The sequence below is a fragment of the Candoia aspera genome, chromosome 9, assembly GCF_035149785.1.
Source record: "Candoia aspera isolate rCanAsp1 chromosome 9, rCanAsp1.hap2, whole genome shotgun sequence".
Lineage (NCBI taxonomy): Eukaryota > Metazoa > Chordata > Lepidosauria > Squamata > Boidae > Candoia > Candoia aspera.
Genome location: NC_086161.1, coordinates 22,524,362 through 22,545,289, shown reverse-complemented (window position 1 = coordinate 22,545,289; position 20,928 = coordinate 22,524,362). Strand labels below are relative to the sequence as shown.

Genomic DNA, 20,928 nt, shown 5'->3' with positions numbered 1-20,928 from the left:
GATGCCAATGATCGGAGTGGTTGACAGGCTTGAGTAAGCTGCAATGAAAAACAGGATGTAAACGTTTCAGATTGTGTGGCAAATCTAGTTTAAACGTGACAGGGTTAACAACTCCCACAATGGGAAAAGGTCCAACAAACTTAAGAGCTAACTTCTTCGAGGGCTGAGGGGACTTAATGAACTTAGTGGAAAGGTAGACCTTATCACCAACTTTAAAAGCAGGTTGAAGGGCTCGTCGTTTATCAGCGTGCAGCTTATAGGCAGATTGGGCATCAGCCAACGCCTGCTGAATCACTGGCCACGAATCAGCCAGTTGAGCAGCCCAATCAGAAGCAGAGCAGGGCTGTGTGGGGGGTTGAGGCAACTCAGGAATGGGAACAAAATCCCACCCAAAAACAGTATGGAAAGGGGTGTGCCCTGTGCTCTGATGGACGGCGTTGTTATAAGCCACCTCAGCAAAAGGTAGCAGATCAACCCAATTATCCTGCTGATAGTTGACAAATGCCCTCAAAAATTGCTCCAGGGTCGAATTAAGAGCCTCCGTAGATCCGTCAGTCTCCGGATGCGACGCAGTGGACAACACCTGCTTGGTGCCCACCAGCTTCAAAAATGCCTTCCAAAAGTGAGAAGTGAACTGTGTCCCGCGGTCCGTGATCCAAGCGGGAGGGGCTCCCGTGAATCCGGTAGATGTGGATTAGAAAAAGGCGGGCCAATTGCTGCGCAGATGGAATGGAAGCACATGGAATAAAATGGGCTTGCTTGGAAAAGTAGTCCTTTACCACCCAAATCACAGTCTTTCTCTGACTAGGAGGCAAATCCACAATGAAGTCCATGGAAACCTCCTCCCAAGGACGGGAGGGGCTGGCCACCGGCTGCAGCAGCCCTTGCAGTTTGCCCCCCTTCCATTTTGACATGGCACAGACAGGACAAGAAGCAACATCACTTTTTACATCATGTCTCAATGTGGGCCACCAAAATTGGCAGCGTACCAGATGCAAGGTTTTGACAAACCCAAAATGACCAGCCACTTTATCATCATGAGACCTAATCAAAATTTCCCTTCGCAAACTGTCAGGGACATAGAGGCGGTTTTGCTTCCAAGCTAAGCCTCTGTCAAATGTAACATTGTCCCTATTCGCTTGCAACCAAGTGTCAGATTTCAGCTCTAGCAGGAACTGTTGTTGCAATTGCGAGGGAATTGGCGTCCTTCCCCCAGCTGGTGAAACCAAAGCTGGGGGCAGCTGCGCACGAGTCTGACTGCGTGTGACAGCTTGCAACCCCAATTGGGGTGCTGTCCACACTGTACCCACAACGTCAGGTGCCTGGACCGAATCCTGGGGTAGATGGGAAAGCACATCAGCTAGGAAGTTTTTCTTGCCTGGAATGAATTTTAACTTAAAGTCAAAGCGACTGAAAAATTGAGCCCAGCGGATCTGCTTAGGACTGAGCTTACGGGGCGTGCTGAGCGCTTCCAAATTTTTATGGTCCGTCCAAATCTCAAAAGGACATTTAGCCCCCTCTAAGAGGTGGCGCCATGCCTCCAAAGCAGCCTTGACTGCAAAAGCTTCTTTCTCCCAAACATGCCATCGCCTTTCCATCTCAGAAAATTTTCGGGACAGATACGCACACGGCTTCAGGTGGTCATCAGCATCCGCTTGCAGCAAGAGTGCTCCAACTGAGAAATCGGAAGCATCCACTTGAACCACAAAGGGTTTAGTGGGATCAGGGTGTTGAAGAATGGGTTCAGCAGTGAACAGGCTTTTAAGTTTGTCAAAAGCCAACTGGCATTCAGGTGTCCAATTGAGCTTTACCTTCGTACGTAACAAGTCAGTGAGAGGCAATGCAATTTCTGCGAACCCCTGGATGAATTGGGGGTAATAGTTGGAAAACCCAAGAAAACTTTGGAGCTGCCTGCAGGTACGCGGGCACTCCCACCCCAAAATAGCTTGAATCTTCACAGGATCCATTTCAATGCCCTTGTCAGAGATCCTGTACCCCAGGTAGTCAAGCTGAGTCTGATGAAATTCACACTTAGAAAGCTTAGCATAAAGCTCAGCCTTTCTCAGTTTGCTAAGCACCTGTTTCACCAAGCGCTCATGTTCCTCCTCCGTTTCAGTATAAATCAAAACATCATCCAAATAGACCAGTACACCCTTGAACAGATGTTCATGTAACACTTCATTGATCAATTGCATGAACACCCCTGGTGCCCCCGCCAACCAAAAAGGCAAAACTTTATACTGAAAAGAACCCAGTGGACAATTGAAAGCAGTCTTCCATTCATCCCCCTCCCGTATGCAGATACGGAAATAGACTTCCCACAAATCCAGCTTAGAGAAGATTTTCCCCTTAGCCAGATGTGCTAACATGTCTTTTATTAATGGCAGAGGATATTTGTTTAATATCGAGACCGCATTTAATCCACGGTAATCTGTACAAAGTCTCGATGTCCCATCCTTCTTCGCTTGAAACAAGACGGGGCGCCCACTGGCAAATTTGCTGGTTCAATAAAACCCCTGGCCAAGTTTTTGTCCACAAACTCCCTCAATGCCACCAGTTCCTTTTGCGTCATGGCATAGATTTTTGGTTTGAGCAGTTGAGCATCGGGGACCAACTCTATCGCACAGTCAGTTTTTCGATGGGGTGGAAGTTGGTCCGCTTCTTTCTCACCAAACACATCTGCAAAGCTTTGGTATTGCTCTGGCAAACCCTCCAGTGGTGTGACAGTGAAATGCGAGGTTGCTGCCGCTGCCCTCCCCACTGCAGCCTCCGGAGCATCATCCTCCCCAGGGGCTTGATAGAAACCATCCCCAAAAGTCAAAGTCCTGTGCACCCAATTTATATATGGGTTTTGTTGGACCAACCAAGGAATCCCCAGAATGATTAAGGGATGCCCCACAGGCACCACCACAAACGGCAGCCCCTCACGGTGGCTGCCCATTTGCAATGCCACCATGCCCGTGAAATGGGTGACTGGTTTCCCCCCCGCCGTAGAACCATCCAGCTGGGTGAAAATCATGGGACGTTGCAGTGGAAAGCTGGGTAACTCCAAAGCAGCCACCACATCAGGGTGCGTCAAGCAACGCGAACACCCTGAATCGATCAATGCCCAAACTTCAACGGTTCTTGTGCAGGAGCCTAACTTCACTTTAACGGTCAGTGTGGGATAGTTGGCACTCACCGAAATATGTTTGCACCCATCCTCCACCACCTGCCCACAGGCGCTCTTTAGAGCAGGTGGCTGGCATTTCCCGCCGACTGGTGTAGATCGGTCTCCCCCTCGCCCCCAAAGTAAGGAACCTCCTCCACTTCAGTTTCAGCCATGGCTGCCTTCATTTTCCTGGGTAGGGAGGGAGATTTCCCCGTCGGCTTCCCCGAACGATCATCGGTCTTGCCCTTTGGGCACGCCGCCGCTCGGTGACCTTCCTTCCCACATCGGAGGCATTGCCCTTTCGCATAGCGGCGCTCCCTCTCCTCCTCCCAGGCACGTTGACTGGACTTTCCAGTGGGCGCAGCAGTGCGGGAACCCTTTCTGAGCCCGGAATATCTCATCACCTTCCTGTGAGCGAAGGTTTCATGGGCATGCTCAGCCCTCCCTGCCAGCTGTATCCATTCATACAGGGTAACTGGGTCGTCCCTGCCGAGTGACCACCTCAGGACCTCCGTATTCAGACCGTCCTTAAAAAGTTCTATTAATGTGGATTGGGACCAATCCTCAACCTTCCCAGCCAAAGCCTTAAATTCCAGAGCGTAGTCTGCCACCGATCGTGGCCCCTGGCAAAGCTCCCTCAGTGCCCATTTTGCTCTTTCTTTAGCTAACGGGTCTTCAAAGTGTAGTTTCAACGCCCACAGGAATTCTTCGAACTCCTCCAGCTCAGGGGCATCCTATTGACATAACTGCACATACCAATCGGCAGCCCACCCCTACAGCTTAGTGGCAATGGCATTAATCTTGGCTCTTTCTGAAGGAAAATATGGTTCCCATTCATCCATATAACTCCTTGCATTGGTAAGGAAGAACGATAGCTTAGTTGGATGTCCATCAAATTTAACGGTAAAGTCCTTAACCCCCACTCCGGGCGGTCCCTTCGCCACAGCTGGGCAGTCGGGCTTCCTTTTAGCTCCCAGGGATCTCCGCTCTCGAGGAGGAGACCTTGAAATTCTCACCCTCGGCACCCTTGCCTACTCTCTGTGCCGGGTCCTACTCCTTTCCTCGGGGAAGGTGGGGGCAAAGAAGGAGTTGAATGCCTATTACTAGACTCCTCTCTCCTCCCCTCCCGGTGTCATGTTCACCGTTTCAATGTTGCTGGTACATCGTAATGTTTCGCATGTCATTTACCTGATACGTGTTTGATCTCGGAAGGGAGGAGGATTCCATCTCAGGGAGTCGTTATCTGTTGGCTGCTGGTTTGGAATGTGTTTGGGTTATCTCATGTGTTCAAGGTTACTTTCCCAGGATCAGTAGAAAACGGTTACCAGCACCTGGGGGGGCGGGGGGGAGTTTGCAACGGCCGGGCGAGGGGGGGGATTACGTTTGTGCCGAGGGTTTTTAGTTTGTATTTGGCGCGCTTTTGCTCATTCTCAGCTTTCTCTGTATTTGCATACTATTCTTTAATAAATCAGATATCATACACATATCCTTTCCCTCCTGCCTCACCACGGTTGGGGACATCGGATATCGCTGCTTCCAAGGTGTTTTGGACGTCCCTGGTAGGGGTTCCTGTGTTTCATCCCAGGTGATCATCTTGCCTGGCGACTCACCAGTCGGTTCAGGGGCTCTTTTACCTCCAACCTCCTCTTCTCCTAGGCTGGAGCTCGACCCCTCTCGAACTTCTGAGAGCTCTCGAGGAGGGACCCTCTCCGTTCTTATCACTGTGGAGTCGGGTTCCCCCTCGCTCGATTCCTCGCTTTCCGTGGTTTGGGGATTTGGTCTGCTCATCACTAGCACTTCTCCCTCACAAAATAAATCTGGAAAGGGGCTAATGGAAAATTTTTTGAGATTCTCAGCTTTATGTAATGATTGCCTACTCTAATAGACTCAGACTCACAAGCAGGAACTTAATGATATCTGATTTATTAAAGAATAGTATGCAAATACAGAGAAAGCTGAGAATGAGCAAAAGCGCGCCAAATACAAACTAAAAACCCTCGGCTCAAACGTAAACCCTCCCCTCGCCCTGCTGATGTCCTGGGAAAGGAACCTTGAACACATGAGATAACCCAAACACATTCCAATCCAGCTGCTAACATATAACAATCCCACAAGATGGAATCCTCCTCCCCTCTCAGACGAAACACGCATCAGCCAAATGACATGCAAAACGTTACGATGTACCAGCAACATTGGAACGGTGAACATGACACTAATAGCCTACTTATCTACTTGCTAGGAAATTAGTGTGAAAGGAAAAGATGGTGCAAGTTAGTCTCGGCTTAGTGGCTTAGAGTTTTTCTCCCAGTTAACTAAAAACACCTTTTAAAGGTTCTAGTTTCAGCCAAAGAAACTGAATGCCAATTTTGAGAAATGTAAGAGAAAATCTGGCATGTATTTTATTCTGCACCAGAGTCAGCGTTAAAATGAAAATAAAAGGCTCGGGTGATTAAATACTTTAATATTTGGAGAATCTAAACCAGTGTTTTTCCAGCTCGGCAACTTTAAGATGTGTAGATGTCAACTCCCAGAATTCTCTCCCAGAGACTTAAAGTTGCTGAGTTGGAAAAACACTGATCTAAACTAAAAAGTTGAACAGCCCAACTATGTATGAAGTGCTTCCCTAGGACATACCATAGCAAATGATGGTGTTAAGGTCTGTTTTCTTTTTTGTTGTTGGCTGAAGATCATATGAAGATCCTAAAACATAATGCATCTTTATTTTGTATGTTTTATTGTAATTACTTTGATTGTGAGACGTCCAGAGTTATTGAGAGTGAGGTGGCATACAAGTTTAATAAATTATTATTATGTACTCAACAGCTTCTCTACTTTTCTTGCTTATTTTTCCCATTTTCCCCACTTTTTTGCCCTTTATTTTATTTTTTAGTATTTCAAAATTGCTAAATATATTTCATTTGTTTTTCTTTTATTAACAGTTACCAAAATACATACATTTATATTCATATATGTATATATGCATATGCATATGCATATACATACATTTGCACCATGCAACAACACAGTAGACATTTTAATAAGTAACTTAGGTTGAAACTTTTATTGTAAAACAAAGACCTTGATGTATGCTCTTCCTTCATGTTTTCATTATATATTCATATTTAATTTTAAAGAATGTCAAATAATGATAATGCTTGTAACAATATCCAAAACTGTAGTTAATATTAATAGAATATCCACTTTTTTTCCTTCTCTCTTAGGTACATTAAGGGACCTAAGTAATAGAACATTAAGAATCTAAGTATACTATAAAAATAACATTGTATCAAAACTGAGAAGCAATAGATGGCTAAATTTAATAATATGTTAAAGGATTGAGCTCGTTCTATGCAGTATTAACATTTTATGGATATATTTTTAATTTCTACAAATCTCAGTCATTCATTCATTATTCTATATATTCATTTCTGCTATTACTAGCACTGCTATATTTTTGGCTGTACTTTATCCTCTGGCTGTTATACCAATAAAATATATATACTAAAAATATTTTTATGTAGTGACATCATACTAATCCCTAAATGACGAATGAGCCTCGCTCATGATAAATAAATGATAAGCATCACGCTAAACTGCAAATAATCCCACAGGCCGTGATCTAGGAACCACACTATATACATTCACACAAAGAACTAAACCACAACACATTAGCAGTGTTTCTCAACCTTGGCAACTTTAAGAGGTGTGGACTTCAACTCCCAGAATTCCCCAGCCGGCTGGGGAATTCTGGGTGTTGAAGTCCACACCTCTTAAAGTTGCCAAGGTTGAGAAACACTGCTCTCGGGTAAAGGAACAAGTAACAAAAAGAAGTTTTTTAATGAGGCCATTTAAAGATTTAAAGCTCCTGCAGCTTTAGAGCGATATAAAAATAATTACGGCTTTCTTATTGGCCAAAAGGGTGGAGGGCGGGACCTCAAGTCACGTTTCCCCACAAGGCGCATGCGTAGGTCGCCACCGCCCGTTCCCCCCCCCCCTCCGCACAGTTGACGTGTCTGTCGGAAGCAAGGAAGAAAGGGATGTGCGGGACCTGAGGGGGAATTCCTCTGCGCAGGCGCGGAGTCCGTGCCCCATTAGCCGAGCTCCGATTGGCAGCCGGGAGGGAGCGACACAGCTGGAGTGGGAGGAGGGAGGAGGCGGGACGCCAAGGCCGAAGGGGTGGAGCAATGGGGCATGGCCGGGCCCGGCGCTGCCTGAAGACCAGCCCCTTCCACGCTTCTGCGACGCGGTGACGTTGGCGGCTGAGCGCGCATGCGCCCTGGCCCGAGCGTCTCCCTCGCGACTCGAGCTCCGACGGCGGCGCGTCCGTCTCCTCAGCCGCGGCCTGGTGGGGGTGGGGCCCGGCGAGAGGGCAGCGGCAGGTGAGTGACCCGCCCCGGCCACGCCCCTTGCGGCCGTCGCCCAGGGGGCTTGGGGGTGGGCGTCGCTTTTCTCCAGCGGTGAATTCGTCCGGAACGTCGGTGGGGAGAGCCGGCCTGAAGCCCACGCTCCGCCCTGGATGCGGTTAGGCCCGTCTCGCCCACCCGGCCTACCTCGCAGGGTTGTTGTGGACATGACGGCACCAGAGGGCGGTTGGGTCAGCCCCTCCCTCTCGGCCCCTGATACCTCAGAGGGTTGGGCGAAAAACGGGAGGAAGAGGAATCCCCAGCTCCTGCCCTCCTGCAGAAAATTTTGTTGTTTATTTGTTCAGTTGCTTCCGACTCTTCGTGACTTCATGGACCAGCCCACGCCTGAGCTTCCTGTCGGTCGCCAACACCCCCAGCTCCCCCAGGGACGAGTCCGTCCCCTCTAGAATGTCATCCATCCACCTTGTAAAAAGAACGATCCCGTTGCTCCAGAGCAGTGTTTTTCACCCTGGGCAACTTTTAAGAGCTGTGGACTTCAATTCCCAGAATTCCCCAGCCAGACTTCTTCAAGCATGCTGGCTGGGGAAATCTGGGAGTTGAGGTCCATGCATCTTCAAGTTGCTGATGTTGAGAAACACTACTTTAGATTATTCTTAATGTTCAAAATGCAGGGGAGGGTAATCTCAATAACACTGACCAAAAGCAAGCAACTTAAGCAATCTTAAAAAATCTGGGCTAACCTTTATACCTTTTTTCTTTCTTTCTGACCTCTTCTTTGATTCGGGGCACATCTGGCCTGATACCAGCTTCTGGGGAACTCAGAACCTTGCATGATGTTGTGAAGTATTTTAATTGGCTCCAATAACTAAAGTAGTAGTTTATGGGACTTTTTCCTTCATGGGCAGACATGGCTACAGTGGCTTTTTATTAGTAATCCTTTTGCTATGGTAAAAACCTAACTGGAATAATTTTAATAAGCCTCTCTTATCACTAGAGTTAATAATCACCTTGCTAATAAGGTAGATGAGATACATGGTATAGTTCATCCGTCTCTGCCTGGCATTCTTGAAATATTTGTAGGTTACAGGTGTTTCATCTCCAGCAGTCATGGCCATTGGACATACTTATGGTTAGGAATGATGGGAATTGTAGCTCAAGCACAGGTGCAGGAAGATTGATATAAATTGATATGGAGCTATCTACTTGATGTTGCAGAGGAAGTGATATACAATGTTGTGTGTACATGAATAATATGAGTTTCATAATTATGACTATCTTGAGTGATAAAAGAAGACAGGTGCAGTTGATCTGGTGCTATATACAGTGTTGGGGCTCTGTAAATCAGATGTATTTGTTTACAGGTAGACCTCGACTAATGACCACAATAGGGCCCAGAAAATTCATTGTTAAGCAGTGCGGTGGTTAAGCGAGGCATCACATGACCGATTTTACAACCTTTTTTGCCACAGTTGTTAAGCGAATCACAAAGTTCCCAGTTGACTTTGCTTGTTGGAAGGTTGCAAATGGCAGTCACGTGGCCCCCGGGATGCTGCAACTGTCATAAATATATGGCGGTTGCCAAGTGCCCAAATTTTGATCATGTGACCATGGGGACACTGTGATAGTCATAAATGCGAGGAGCGGTTGTAAGTCATTTTTTTCAGCACCATCGTAAATTCAAACAGTCGCTAAACAAATGGTCATAAGTCGAGGACTATCTGTATGCATTTACAATTAAGCTTATACAAAGGGGAGTTTGCTTTTTTTTTTTCAAGATCCCTCACCACTTTTCTAAGGATTTGATTGCTTATGTGCCATCAAGTCATCTTAACTCTTAACAACGGCATAGATAGATTTTTCTCCACAACAATCTGTCCCCAAGCTGGTCCTTCAGGTCTTCCAGTGGCCCCCCATTGCCACTGTAAGTGGGTTCATCCACCTTGCTGCTGGTCATTGTCTTCTCTTTCCTCCCACCTTTCCCAGCATTACAGCCTTCTCCAGAGCTGGGTCTTCACACAATGTGTCCAAAGCAAGATAAATTGAGCCTCGTCATTTGTGCCTCGACTGAAAACTTGGGGTTGATTTGTTCAATGATCATTGGTTTGTTTTCTTGGCTGTTTCTAAGGGTAGGGTAGGAGAGGCTCCAAAAAGGCATATTGTACAGAGATACTGTTAATAATGGCAAGTCCAGTTAAAATGTTACAGTGATTGAAAACAAGTTGTTCAACTTAACCTCAGAGGGTTTCCGGTTATTTTATTTAAATTATTTGTTACTCTAAACCAGCCTTTCTCAACCTTTTGACCCTGGAGGAATCCTTGAAATATTTTTCAGGCCTCGGGGAACCCCTGCACATTCAGGCTCAAATAGAGGCCAGAAGTTACAAAATTATGATACTCATTTCATGGGTAGGCCTGTATAGATGCACTAACAGTGTTCTTAAGCTGAAAATAAAAAATGAAACTTGCCTGTTTAATATGAAGTTGCCCAAATTTGAAATAAGTGACCTCTTGCGGAACCCTAGGGTGCCACGGAACCCTGGTTGAGGGACCCTGCTATAAACTGTGTCCAAGGTTGCTCAACATTATATTAATACAATCAGTCACCTTAGAAGTAAAGTTTTTGTGGCACACTGAAATCAGTATATGAATATTTCCAGGAGGATATTCCAGATTTTTTAGCCTTATTTCCTGTGCTCATCTCTCAAACCAGCTGGTGAGAGAGCCAGAAACAGCACCTCAATCTTTGAACAGAATATTCACAATGCATATTTTTATGCAAGCTGTTGAGTTGAGTAGGATTATACTTCCAGGAAACAATATTGAATTCAAGCCTTCAGTGTTTTTTTCTGTCATTGAACAATGTGGTTCAACGATACAGAAAGCAACAATTAGGCCTGCCTGCACCACTTAGACAAATGGGTGATTGTTCTTAAAATCTTTTGAGCTCCTAAAAGTATCAGTACGTATTTAAAAATGTAAGCTATTATTAACAAAAGCACTTGCAAAATCTACCCAGCATGCAGATACTACTTATAGTAGGTAAGATGGTATCTACTCTGATATTGGTATCATCCAAAAGAATGAAAAGTATGTTGGCTTCATTTAGAAATAACAGTTTAATCAGATAACAGCCTGTGTATGTGTGTGTTTATAAAATTCATTGTAAGAATTCTCAGAAATGTGTTGAATGGAAGCACATACTTGTAATGTTTTTTTCAAATAATTCTATTAGGAATTATAAATGAAAAGAATAAAAGCCAGTACAGGAAAATACAAAGGAAAAGAATGAGAAAAAGAAAAAGAAATAAGTAATTTCCCCCTTCATCCCAGCAAGTAAAAACAATCTTAGTAGCTTATCCACACGCTAGTAAATTGTAAAAATACATAGAACAAGTAAGCAGTAGGTTGGTTCACACATGGTGCTAAGCCATGGTTTGCATATTTGTGGTTTATTAAATAAATTACAGCTAACTAGGTTCATGCAACATCTTAAGTTATAAACTACAGCTTACAAATGACAGTAGCTAGTTCATATCATCTGCTAAATCAAAAAGCAAACTAAACACATTACGTGGTGTGTGAACCAAGTCAGTGAATCTTCCAGCCATTGTTTCCTTGGAGTCAGAGGGATGGGGAGGTTGTATAGCTGTCCTGCTTTTGCAAGTGCACTTTACCTGTAAATAATGTTTTTATAAAGCACTCCTGATTTTCTCCCTTTTTTTACAGTCTGTCTTTTATTATGTAAGCCATCCAGAGGCATCTGGAGTTTGGTGGCCTCTAAATTCAATTCACTAAATAAATACTCTTAAATTACCTAGGGCTAAGGTTGTCAAATTTAAGAGATTACATCTTCTCCCTCCTTGGGAAAAGAAAAGCTGTTAAAAGAAAAGCTGTTTTAGTGGCTTATAATAGCGTCCCCTCACTAGGCCCTGCCTCCAGTCAGAACTGCACTCGGACTATTTATGCAGTGGCAACATTTATAGACTGACTTGTAGGAGCTTGTTCATAAGATTTGCAGAATTGGTTCTGGACTGCAGTCTTAATTTACAAAAGGAGCAGAGGGTATGTTTTTTGTGCTATTACAATGCAAAACTTCAGTTTTCTCATTCCTTATCTGAATTTGTAACTAGTAAATAGAGGAAGCCTCGGCATGCCCAGTTTCAACCAGCTGAGGAAGCTGGGTTCATTCTGAAAATCAGAGTTTTTCAGAATGTGTTTCAAGAAATGTTAAGGGTTTTAATGGGAAGTTTAGTATTTGTGAAAACACTTTCTTCCACAATAGACTGTCTACTTCTACAAATTAGCTATGATATACAATTTTAGTGGAAAGACAAGGTAACTCATAGCTAGCCAGTTTGGTCTAGAGGTTAAGGCAACGGGCTAGAAACCAGGAGACTGAGAGTTCAAGTCCTGCCTTAAGCATGGAAGCCAGCTGGGTGACCTTGGGCCCGTCCCTCCCTCTCAGCCCAAGAGCCAATCAGGCGTCGTCGGAGAGTTCTGGTCCCACCTTAGGCATGAAAGCCGGCTGGGTGACCTTGGGCCAGTCCCTCTCTCTCAGCCCAACCCGCCTCACAGGGTTGTTGTGGGGAAAAGAGGAGGAGGGAAGAGTATTAGGCATGTTCCCCGCCTTGAGTTGTTTATAAAAGTAATAAAGGCAGGATATAAAATAAATAGTACACACACACAGACTCTGATGGTGCATCCCAAAGAATGCCCTGCATGAATTTTCTTCAGAATCTTTTACAACGCGTGCAGGTTCAATGGCAGGTGCACAAGGGCTCTGTCATGCGCTGCCTACCGCTGATTGAAACACAGACACTGTTTCAGGGAAGAGCAGGTTCAGGTTTATTTCAGCGTAGTGCTAGACGAGAAAAAAAGCTGAGAGTGAAGGGAGCGCGCTGGTGCGGGGTTTAAATATCCCGCGCCGGTCAGCGCCCCCCCACTTTGGGTTGCGTCATCCCCCCTTAGTCCTGCATGCTTCCGTGCCGGTAGGTGAAGGGTTGCAGGGCCCCTGCTGGTGCCCCGGGCTTCGCCCATAATCGGTTTCTTTCTCCGGCCAGTGATTGCTGTCAGCTGGGCGATGTCCGTTGCGCTTTGCTGACAGCTTCAGGTGTGCCTCGTGATCCGCCCTGTCTTTGTCTTTCCTTCTTCCTCTTTTGTGTCCTGATGGTTGGGTCATCCGGCCGGGGTCTTTCCCTTCTCCTCGGGGTCTGTGTCTGTTGTTGTGCGTGCTTTGCTTATCTTAAGTCCCTTCCTCTGCTTCCTAGGTATTGTCATGTGTGCCGTTGTGCTGATGGCTTCAGCTCAACGGTTCTCATGACATACTGCCCCCCGTTCGAATAGTGCCCCCCCCCCCCCCGGCATTCTGGTTTTCTCCGGGAGAGCTGTCAAAAAAATTTTTTTTTTTTTTGAATTTCCTGCCAGAGTGTTTTCGCCCCTCCCCCTGTTCCGCCCTCTACCTCGTGTCCATCTTTTGGGTGTGTTCCGAGTGCGCATGCCTCGACCACACCCTGGGAGTGCGCATGCCCCGACCACACCCTGCCTGTTTGTGCTCAGTTCGTCGTGGGTAGAGGCGTGGCTGGTCGGGTGCTTTTCAGCTCCAGGTAGGAACCTTTTTGATCTGTGAGTTCGTATTTGTCATGTGTGCATCCTGGGCGTTTGCCCCCTGGCGATGCACTTGTGACCAATCGTCTCTCCCTAGTGGGCCCGGGGCGGGGGGAGGGTGAGTCCCAGGGGGGAGGAGGTCTACTCAAGTCGCGGGCTTGGGGGGCCCTTTCCCCTGGGAGCGCGGCGGGTGGGGGGGGAAGCCCGAGGGGGGAAGGGTGTTCAAGGGGCCGGTTCGGCTTGGCGCCCCTGTGGCTTGTCGGGGTACGTCCTGTGGAATGCCCGGGTCAGGTCTGGCGCCTTGACGTGTTGCGCCGCCACCCATTCTGGGTGGGGGAAGTGTTTCCACCTTACTAGGTAGTGTAGTGTTCCCCGTTGACAGCGAGAGTCGAGTATTTCTCTTACTTCAAAATGTTGTTGGCCGTCGATCATCACTGGGGAGGGCAGGGGCGTGCTTGGGTCCCATCGAGAGGTGGTTGCAGGTTTCAGGAGGCTGGTGTGAAATACCGGGTGGAGTCTCCGTAGATTGTGCGGCAGGTCCAGGCGTACTGCCACCGGGTTCACTATCTGTGTCACTCGAAGCGGCCCGATATACTTAGGCCCCAGTTTCTTCGAGGGTTGAGGTGATTTCAGGAATTTGGTGGATAGGTAGACCATATCCCCTGCCTGGAACGTCGGTTGCTGGCGCCGGTGCTTGTCGGCCTGTTCTTTGTAGGCCGCCTGTGCTTCCTTCAGCGCTGCCGTGATTATTGGCCACGATTCCGCTATCTTCCGTCCCCAGTCACTAGCATCCACTTGGGGTCCCGGGGGTTGCGGTAGCTCCGGTATGGGTACGAAGTCGCGCCCAAAGACTACTTCGAACGGGGTTTTCCCCGTGCTCGTGTGGACGGCGTTATTGTATGCGACTTCTGCGAATGGAAGTAGTTCGACCCAGTCATCTTGGTGGTAGGTAGTGTATGAGCGTATGAATTGTTCCAGGGTGGCATTGAGGATCTCTGTGGCTCCGTCCGTCTGGGGATGCCAGGCCGTGGATAGGGCTTGTTGGGTCCCAGTCAGTTTTAGGAAGGCCCGCCAGAATTTCGAGGTGAATTGTGTGCCCCTGTCGGTCACCACGCGTGCGGGACATCCGTGTAACCTGTACACGTGTATAAGGAAGAGTTTGGCTAGTTGCTGGGCGGACGGGACCGATGAGCAGGGGATGAAGTGGGCCTGTTTCGAAAAGTAGTCTTTCACCACCCAAATGGTCGTTTTCTTCTGGCTGGGTGGGAGATCTACTATGAAATCCATGGAGATTTCCTCCCATGGGCAGGAGGGCTCCGCCACCGTTTGTAGAAGTCCCGGGGGCTTACCTGGTGCCCTTTTGGCCATGGCGCATGTCGGGCAGGACGCTACATAGGCCTTCACATCCCGTCTCAGCGCGGGCCACCAGAATTGTCGTCGTGTTAGATGCAGGGTCTTTAGGAACCTGAAGTGTCCCGCTTGCTTGATGTCGTGTGATCTGCGCAAGATCGCCTGGCGTGGCAAGTCCGGGACATATATTCTGCCTTCCCCCCATGCTAGGTCCTGTGCCATGGTCACCTTGTCGGGGTTTGCTAGTAGCCAGGGGTTGGTTTTGAGGGCGGCGGTGAGGTCCGCGCGTATACCACCTGGCAGTTGCGGGTGGCGCCGTCTGGTCGCTGGTTGCCCTGCCGTCGGTTGCGACGTGGGGTTGGGCTGCCTCTGAGCGCCGCTCCGGGTGGTCACAGCCATCCCCAGCTGGGAGGCGGATAGGACCATCCCGATCATATCTGGGACAGGCTCTTCATCTTGGGGCAGTCGGGAGAGGGCATCAGCCAGGAAGTTCTTTTTGCCCGGCATGAACTTCAGTTGAAAGTTAAAGCGGCTGAAGAATTGGGCCCATCTGACCTGTTTCGGGCTGAGGCATCTGGGCGTCCGGAGGGCCTCGAGGTTCCGGTGGTCTGTCCAGACCTCGAATGGTTGGGTGGCTCCTTCCAGTAGATGCCTCCATGTTTCTAGCGCCGATTTTACTGCAAAGGCTTCCTTCTCCCACACGTGCCAGCGCCTTTCCGTCTCCGAGAATTTCCTCGACAGGTAGGCGCATGGCTTCAGGATTCCTGTGGGGTCCTTTTGGAGTAGGATGGCCCCCAGGGAGAAGTCTGAGGTGTCGGCTTGGACCACGAATGGCCGTTCTGGGTCCGAGTGTGTGAGGATTGGCTCCGTGGTGAACAGCGCTTTCAGCCTGTTGAATGCGGTTTGACACGCGGGAGTCCAATTTAGACTGTCCCTGGGTTCTTGGCGCGCCGTGTGTCCCCCACTCCTTTAGTTTTGAGGAGGTCAGTTAGGGGGAGGGCTATCGCCGCGAACCCCCGTGCGAATGACCTGTAGAAATTCGCGAAGCCGAGGAAGCTTTGGAGTTGGCGCCTGTTACGTGGGCGTTCCCAATTCACCACCGCCTCGACTTTTGCGGGGTCCATTTCTATGCCTTCCCCGGAGATTCGATACCCCAGGTAGTCTAGGCGTGCTTTATGGAATTCGCACTTTGAAGGTTTGGCATAGAGTTTTGCCCTTTTTAGCTTCTCGAGGACTTGTCTGACTAGGGTTACGTGTTCCTCGTGCGTCTGGGTGTAGATGAGGATGTCATCTATGTAGACCAGGACTCCTTTGAACATGTGTTCATGCAGTACCTCATTGATGAGCTGCATGAACACTCCCGGGGCCCCTGCTAGTCCGAATGGCAGCACTTTGTACTGAAAGGCGCCTAGGGGGCAGTTGAACGCAGTTTTCCATTCGTCCCCCTCCCTGATTCGGATTCGGTAGTACGCCTCGCGAAGGTCCAGCTTGGAGAATACTCTACCCGTGGACAGGTGGGCAAGCATGTCTTTCACGAGGGGTAGGGGGTATTTATTGGATAGGGACGCTGCGTTGAGGCCCTGGTAGTCGGTGCAGAGCCGTAGGGTGCCGTCTTTTTTCTCCCGGAATAAGACGGGTGCTCCAACTGGTGAGCATGCCGGCTCTATGAAACCCCTATCCAAGTTTTTATCGATGAACTCCCGGAGGGTTGTCATCTCCTTCGGGGTCATCGAGTAAATCTTCGGCCTGGGTAAGGGGACATCGGGAAGCAGGTCAATCCTACAGTCCGTCTTGCGGTGGGGGGGTAGTTGATCTGCCTCCGCTTCTCCGAAGACCTCTGAGAAGTCAGCGTATTGCTCAGGTAGGTCTTCTGGGGTAGCTATGTTGTCCTGGGCTGCCGCCTCTGCCCGTCCCACTGTGGGGTTGATCCTGCCCACCGGAACTGGCGCCCGGTACACGCCGTCGTCGAATTGGAAGGTGCGGGTCTTCCAGTTAATGCGAGGGTTGTTAGTCGCGAGCCATGGTATTCCCAAGACTACGATGGGTCGCCCTATGTGGGTTACCACAAACGATGTTCGTTCGGTGTGGGTGCCCATTTGTAGGGTGACCGGCTCGGTCTGCATCGTGGCTGGTTTCCCTCCCGCTGTTGAGCCGTCCAGCTGGTGGAATGCCAGCGGCGTGGGGAGGGGGAGGCAAGGTAGGTCGAGCTTGGCAACTATGTCGGGGTGGATCAGGTTTTTGGAGCACCCCGAGTCCACTAGTGCCGCGGCCGTGGTGGCTCTGTTGCCAAAGGAGAGCCTGATTGCCCCCATTATTATGGGGCTTTCGTAGCTCTGTCTATGTGTTTCGCGCCCCTGTCCCACCACCTGCCTCGCGGCACGTTTTAAGGCAGGCAGGGAGCATTTCCCGCCGGCTGGTCTGGGCCTTCGGCGTCCTCCCCCCCCAAGTAAGCGTCCCAGCCTTCGTCCGGTGTCGCTGTGGCTCCGGTCATCCAGCGGTGGGGGGGTGGCGGTGGGTTGGTTGGTTTGAGCGTCGGTTTCAGTGCGGGTTTGGGAGCGCTAGCTAGTGTTCGGTTGGAGAAGCAATCTGCCGTTTTGTGCCCCAGTTTTCCGCACCTCCCGCAGGGCCCGCGAGTAAACTTCTTCTTTTGATATGTGGGACCGGCCGGCCCCAAGTGTGGCGCGGGTACCTTTGGGCTGGTGTTTGTTTTGTCCTCTGTCGTCGCCATTAGGAAAGTGCGGTGCGCGTGTTCCGCTCTCCCCGCGAGGTGGATCCAGCCTTGCAGAGTCTCCGGGTCGTCCCGGTAAAGTGCCCATTGGAGTACCTCGCAGTTGAGGCCCCTTTTGAACATTTCTAGCAGGGTGGTCTCGGACCAGTCGTTGATCTTCCCTGCGAGGGCTTTAAATTCGAGGGCGTAGTCCGGGACAGTTCGTGCGCCCTGTTTGAGGCCTTGGAGTGCACTTTTGACCCTCTCCTTGGCTAGCGGGTCCTCAAAGTAGTGCTTCATCTCAGTGATGAAGGCGTGGAAGTCAGAGAGGGCGGGGGAGTTGGACTCATACATTTGGACGTACCAGTCCACCGCCCTGTCTTGTAGTTTGATCGCCACGGCTGCGATCTTGTCCGCTTCTGAGTTAAAGGAGTGTCCATGCCGCCCCATGAACTCCCTGGCGTTTGTGATGAAAAACGACAGTTTCGCGGGGTTCCCGTCGAAGAAAATGGGGAAGTCCTTTGGGGCCCGGGTGTTCGGTGAGTCCCCTCTTCTCGCTTCCCGACCCATGGCTTCGTCCACCTGGGGCGCTTGCTGGTTAGCATTTGGCCTATGGGGGTGCCAAGGCCCGCTCGGGGTTTGGATCAGGGTGTGTACCTGCACGGGAACGTAGTTGTGAGGATGGAGGACATCAGCGACTGCAGCGTGGTCCCGAGGTCCCTTAGTTGGGCCTCCATGGCCGCGAGTCTGGCTTGCGTTTCTCGGTCCAAGATCCGCGCCGCAGCTGTGGTCGGACCTGTCAGCGTTTCCGTACGGTTGAGCCACCGGTGGGGTTCAGGTGTTCCTTTCCGCTGGTCAGCTTCCTCGATTTGGAAGTGAATCGGCTGGTTTGCCTCTCCGTCCTCCACCGCACTTGCTGCAGTTGGGCTGAAGCTCCATGCCTGTGGCTGGGGTGCGATGTGGGGCGTGGAGGTTTCCTCGGGTCTCGGGAGGTATGTTGCTCCCTCCGGGGTTGGAGCTGAGGCTCGGGGTGGGCCGGGAGGGTGTCCGTGGCTCCTGGGGTCCGCGTTGCCTCTGGCCTCGGTCGGTCCTCCTCCGCGTCTCGCCATGCGGCTCGCCCGCCCTGGCCGCGACGCGTCGGCCCCATCGCCCTCCACTCGTGTTCTTCTCGCCATCTGTTCCTCCCGCGGCTCGTTGTTGTCCGGTGGGGCTTGGCGAGGCTGAGTTTATGACTCTCAGCTTTATGTCAAGCGCTGCCTACCGCTGATTGAAACACAGACACTGTTTCAGGGAAGAGCAGGTTCAGGTTTATTTCAGCGTAGTGCTAGACGAGAAAAAAAGCTGAGAGTGAAGGGAGCGCGCTGGTGCGGGGTTTAAATATCCCGCGCCGGTCAGCGCCCCCCCACTTTGGGTTGCGTCATCCCCCCTTAGTCCTGCATGCTTCCGTGCCGGTAGGTGAAGGGTTGCTGGTGCCCCTGCTGGTGCCCCGGGCTTCGCCCATAATCGGTTTCTTTCTCTGGCCGGTGATTGCTGTCAGCTGGGCGATGTCCGTTGCGCTTTGCTGACAGCTTCAGGTGTGCCTCGTGATCCGCCCTGTCTTTGTCTTTCCTTCTTCCTCTTTTGTGTCCTGATGGCTGGGTCATCCGGCCGGGGTCCTTCCCTTCTCCTCGGGGTCTGTGTCTGTTGTTGTGCGTGCTTTGCTTATCTTAAGTCCCTTCCTCTGCTTCCTAGGTATTGTCATGTGTGCCGTTGTGCTGATGGCTTCAGCTCAACGGTACTCATGACAGGCTCTTAGGAGGCAAAGGGTTCATTCGCGGCACAAGGATTGCAGGCTGCCGGGTATTTGGTACTTGTGTATTTGGATGGTTACTCCAATACTGTGGAAGACACATAATTGAGAAGTAACAAGTGGTGTTTGCTTTTTTTCCGGAGTAATAAACTTTGGACTTTAAAAATGTGGACCTTGACATGTCCTAGAAGTGGCAGTTTGCCACACAAGGACTTCCGATCAATGAAGCAGCTTGAATTTAAAGTGCCATTGGAAACTGTGGCAGGAAATACAGAGATTTCCCAAACTGGATCTGAAAAATCATGAAAACAAAGTGTGCGTTTTAAAATCTCTTAAAATCTTGTAGCTTGGAAAGAAAGCAAAATGTTACAGGGTTGCCTTTTGTATAAAATATTCATTCTTAATTAGTTTTCTAAATTGGTTACCTTTCAGCCCAGGAAAGAAACAAGAGTCCAGAATGGATCTCTGAGTGTAGGAACAAGCTTGATTCTTAGCAGCTTGGTTCTCAGGACAGAAAAGCAGTATAGCTCCTAACACAATAATCTGTTTCCCTTTAATCTGTAATGTGAATCCAGGTATTTTAAGATCCTGGGCTCATAGGAGAAGAAACTCCTAACCACGTGTATATAGAAATGATTACAGAAACTGACCGAAATAGGACTTCGATATTGTGTTGATGATAGTGCCTGTGACCCACACATGCTGAACCGTGGCTGGTTTAACCACCATTGGTTATTTTAGAAATCATAATTAACTGGACTCACATACCATGCTAAGGCTATAAATTACAGTTTGTATACCACAATGTACAGGGTCCATATAGCATGGTAAGCCAAAGTCTAAATCATGCTTATTGTGATACATAGGCCCAAGGAGTTCTGCAAAAAGGCAAAATCCTTGCTTTGGGTCCTTATTAAACGAATAAAAGAAAAATATTCTATGATGTAAGCGGTTCTAGCATCAGGCTGGAAACCGGGAGAGGGTGAGTTCTAGTCCCGCCTTGGGCACAAAGTCAGCTGGGTGACCCTGGGCCAGTCACTCTCTCTCAGCCCTAGGAAGCAGGCAATGGCAAACCACTTCTGAAAAACCTTGCCAAGAAAACTTCAGGGATTTGTCCAGGCGGTCTCTGAGAATCGGGCGCAACTGAATGTCAGGGAAAAAAAACATCTCTATGGTGTATCAATACTTAAGAATACTGTGTATGGTTATAGGCACCATTCCTCAAGGATTATAGAATCACAGAGTTAGAAGGGGCCAGAGGGGTTAGAGCCTTCTCCTGGGTTTTTAGTTTTTGTTAAATAGTTTTAATGGTTTTTATAGTTTTATTGTTGTTATGAGCTGCCCAGATTTATTTTAAGATGGGCGGCCATACAGATCTTAAAACAAAACAAGACTGAGTCCAACCCCTTGCTCTATGGAGGAATCCAAATTAAAGCCTTTCTGATGGGGGCTAGGAAAGGTGCCCCAAGGGACAGTCAAAATGATCAAGGAGGTAGAGCAACTCTTGGGAGGAAAGATGTAAATATACAAACCTCCTTAGGCAGGTGAGAGAAAGCATTTGGCTTCCTTCAGAATATAAAATCCAAGGTCCTCTCCAGTGAAACTAAAAGTGAGTAGATTAAGGGCACCTAACAAGACTTCTTCACAAGTATATTATTAAACTATAGAATGTGTAGGGTTGGCTGTTATCTTGGGCACCTTTTGGATTAGAACAATTAATGGAAGCCAACATCAGCAAGGCCATTCAATTCTGGTTGTTGAGCAAGAGAAAGGTGATGCCTCTCCTCTCTTATTACTGAGTTCAGTTAGATCAAAACCTTGAGATGAGGAAGGTTTCAACTGCCGTTGCTACGGCTACAAATAATGATGAAACACGCTTGGCTTAAAGCAGGTGTTGAGGGGGAAAATTGAAACTAAGAATTAACAGAAAATAGAACTAAGAAATGCTGTACGGTATCAGAGC

At 49.0% G+C, this 20,928-nt stretch overlaps 2 protein-coding genes across 2 annotated transcripts in view; both read left to right on the top strand.

Moving 5' to 3' along the window:
- LOC134502860 (myoferlin-like) overlaps positions 1-20,928 on the top strand; it is a 125,851-nt gene that overhangs the window by 101,782 nt on the left and 3,141 nt on the right. Inside the window, exon 50 of the mRNA XM_063311380.1 lies at positions 7,224-7,530. Within this exon, the coding sequence (XP_063167450.1) occupies positions 7,224-7,530 (307 nt within the window). The remainder of the gene's footprint in view (positions 1-7,223; positions 7,531-20,928) is intronic.
- GPAT4 (glycerol-3-phosphate acyltransferase 4) overlaps positions 7,408-20,928 on the top strand; it is a 37,276-nt gene continuing 23,755 nt past the window's right edge. Inside the window, exon 1 of the mRNA XM_063311503.1 lies at positions 7,408-7,530. The gene's annotated coding sequence lies outside the window, so the exon portion shown is untranslated. The remainder of the gene's footprint in view (positions 7,531-20,928) is intronic.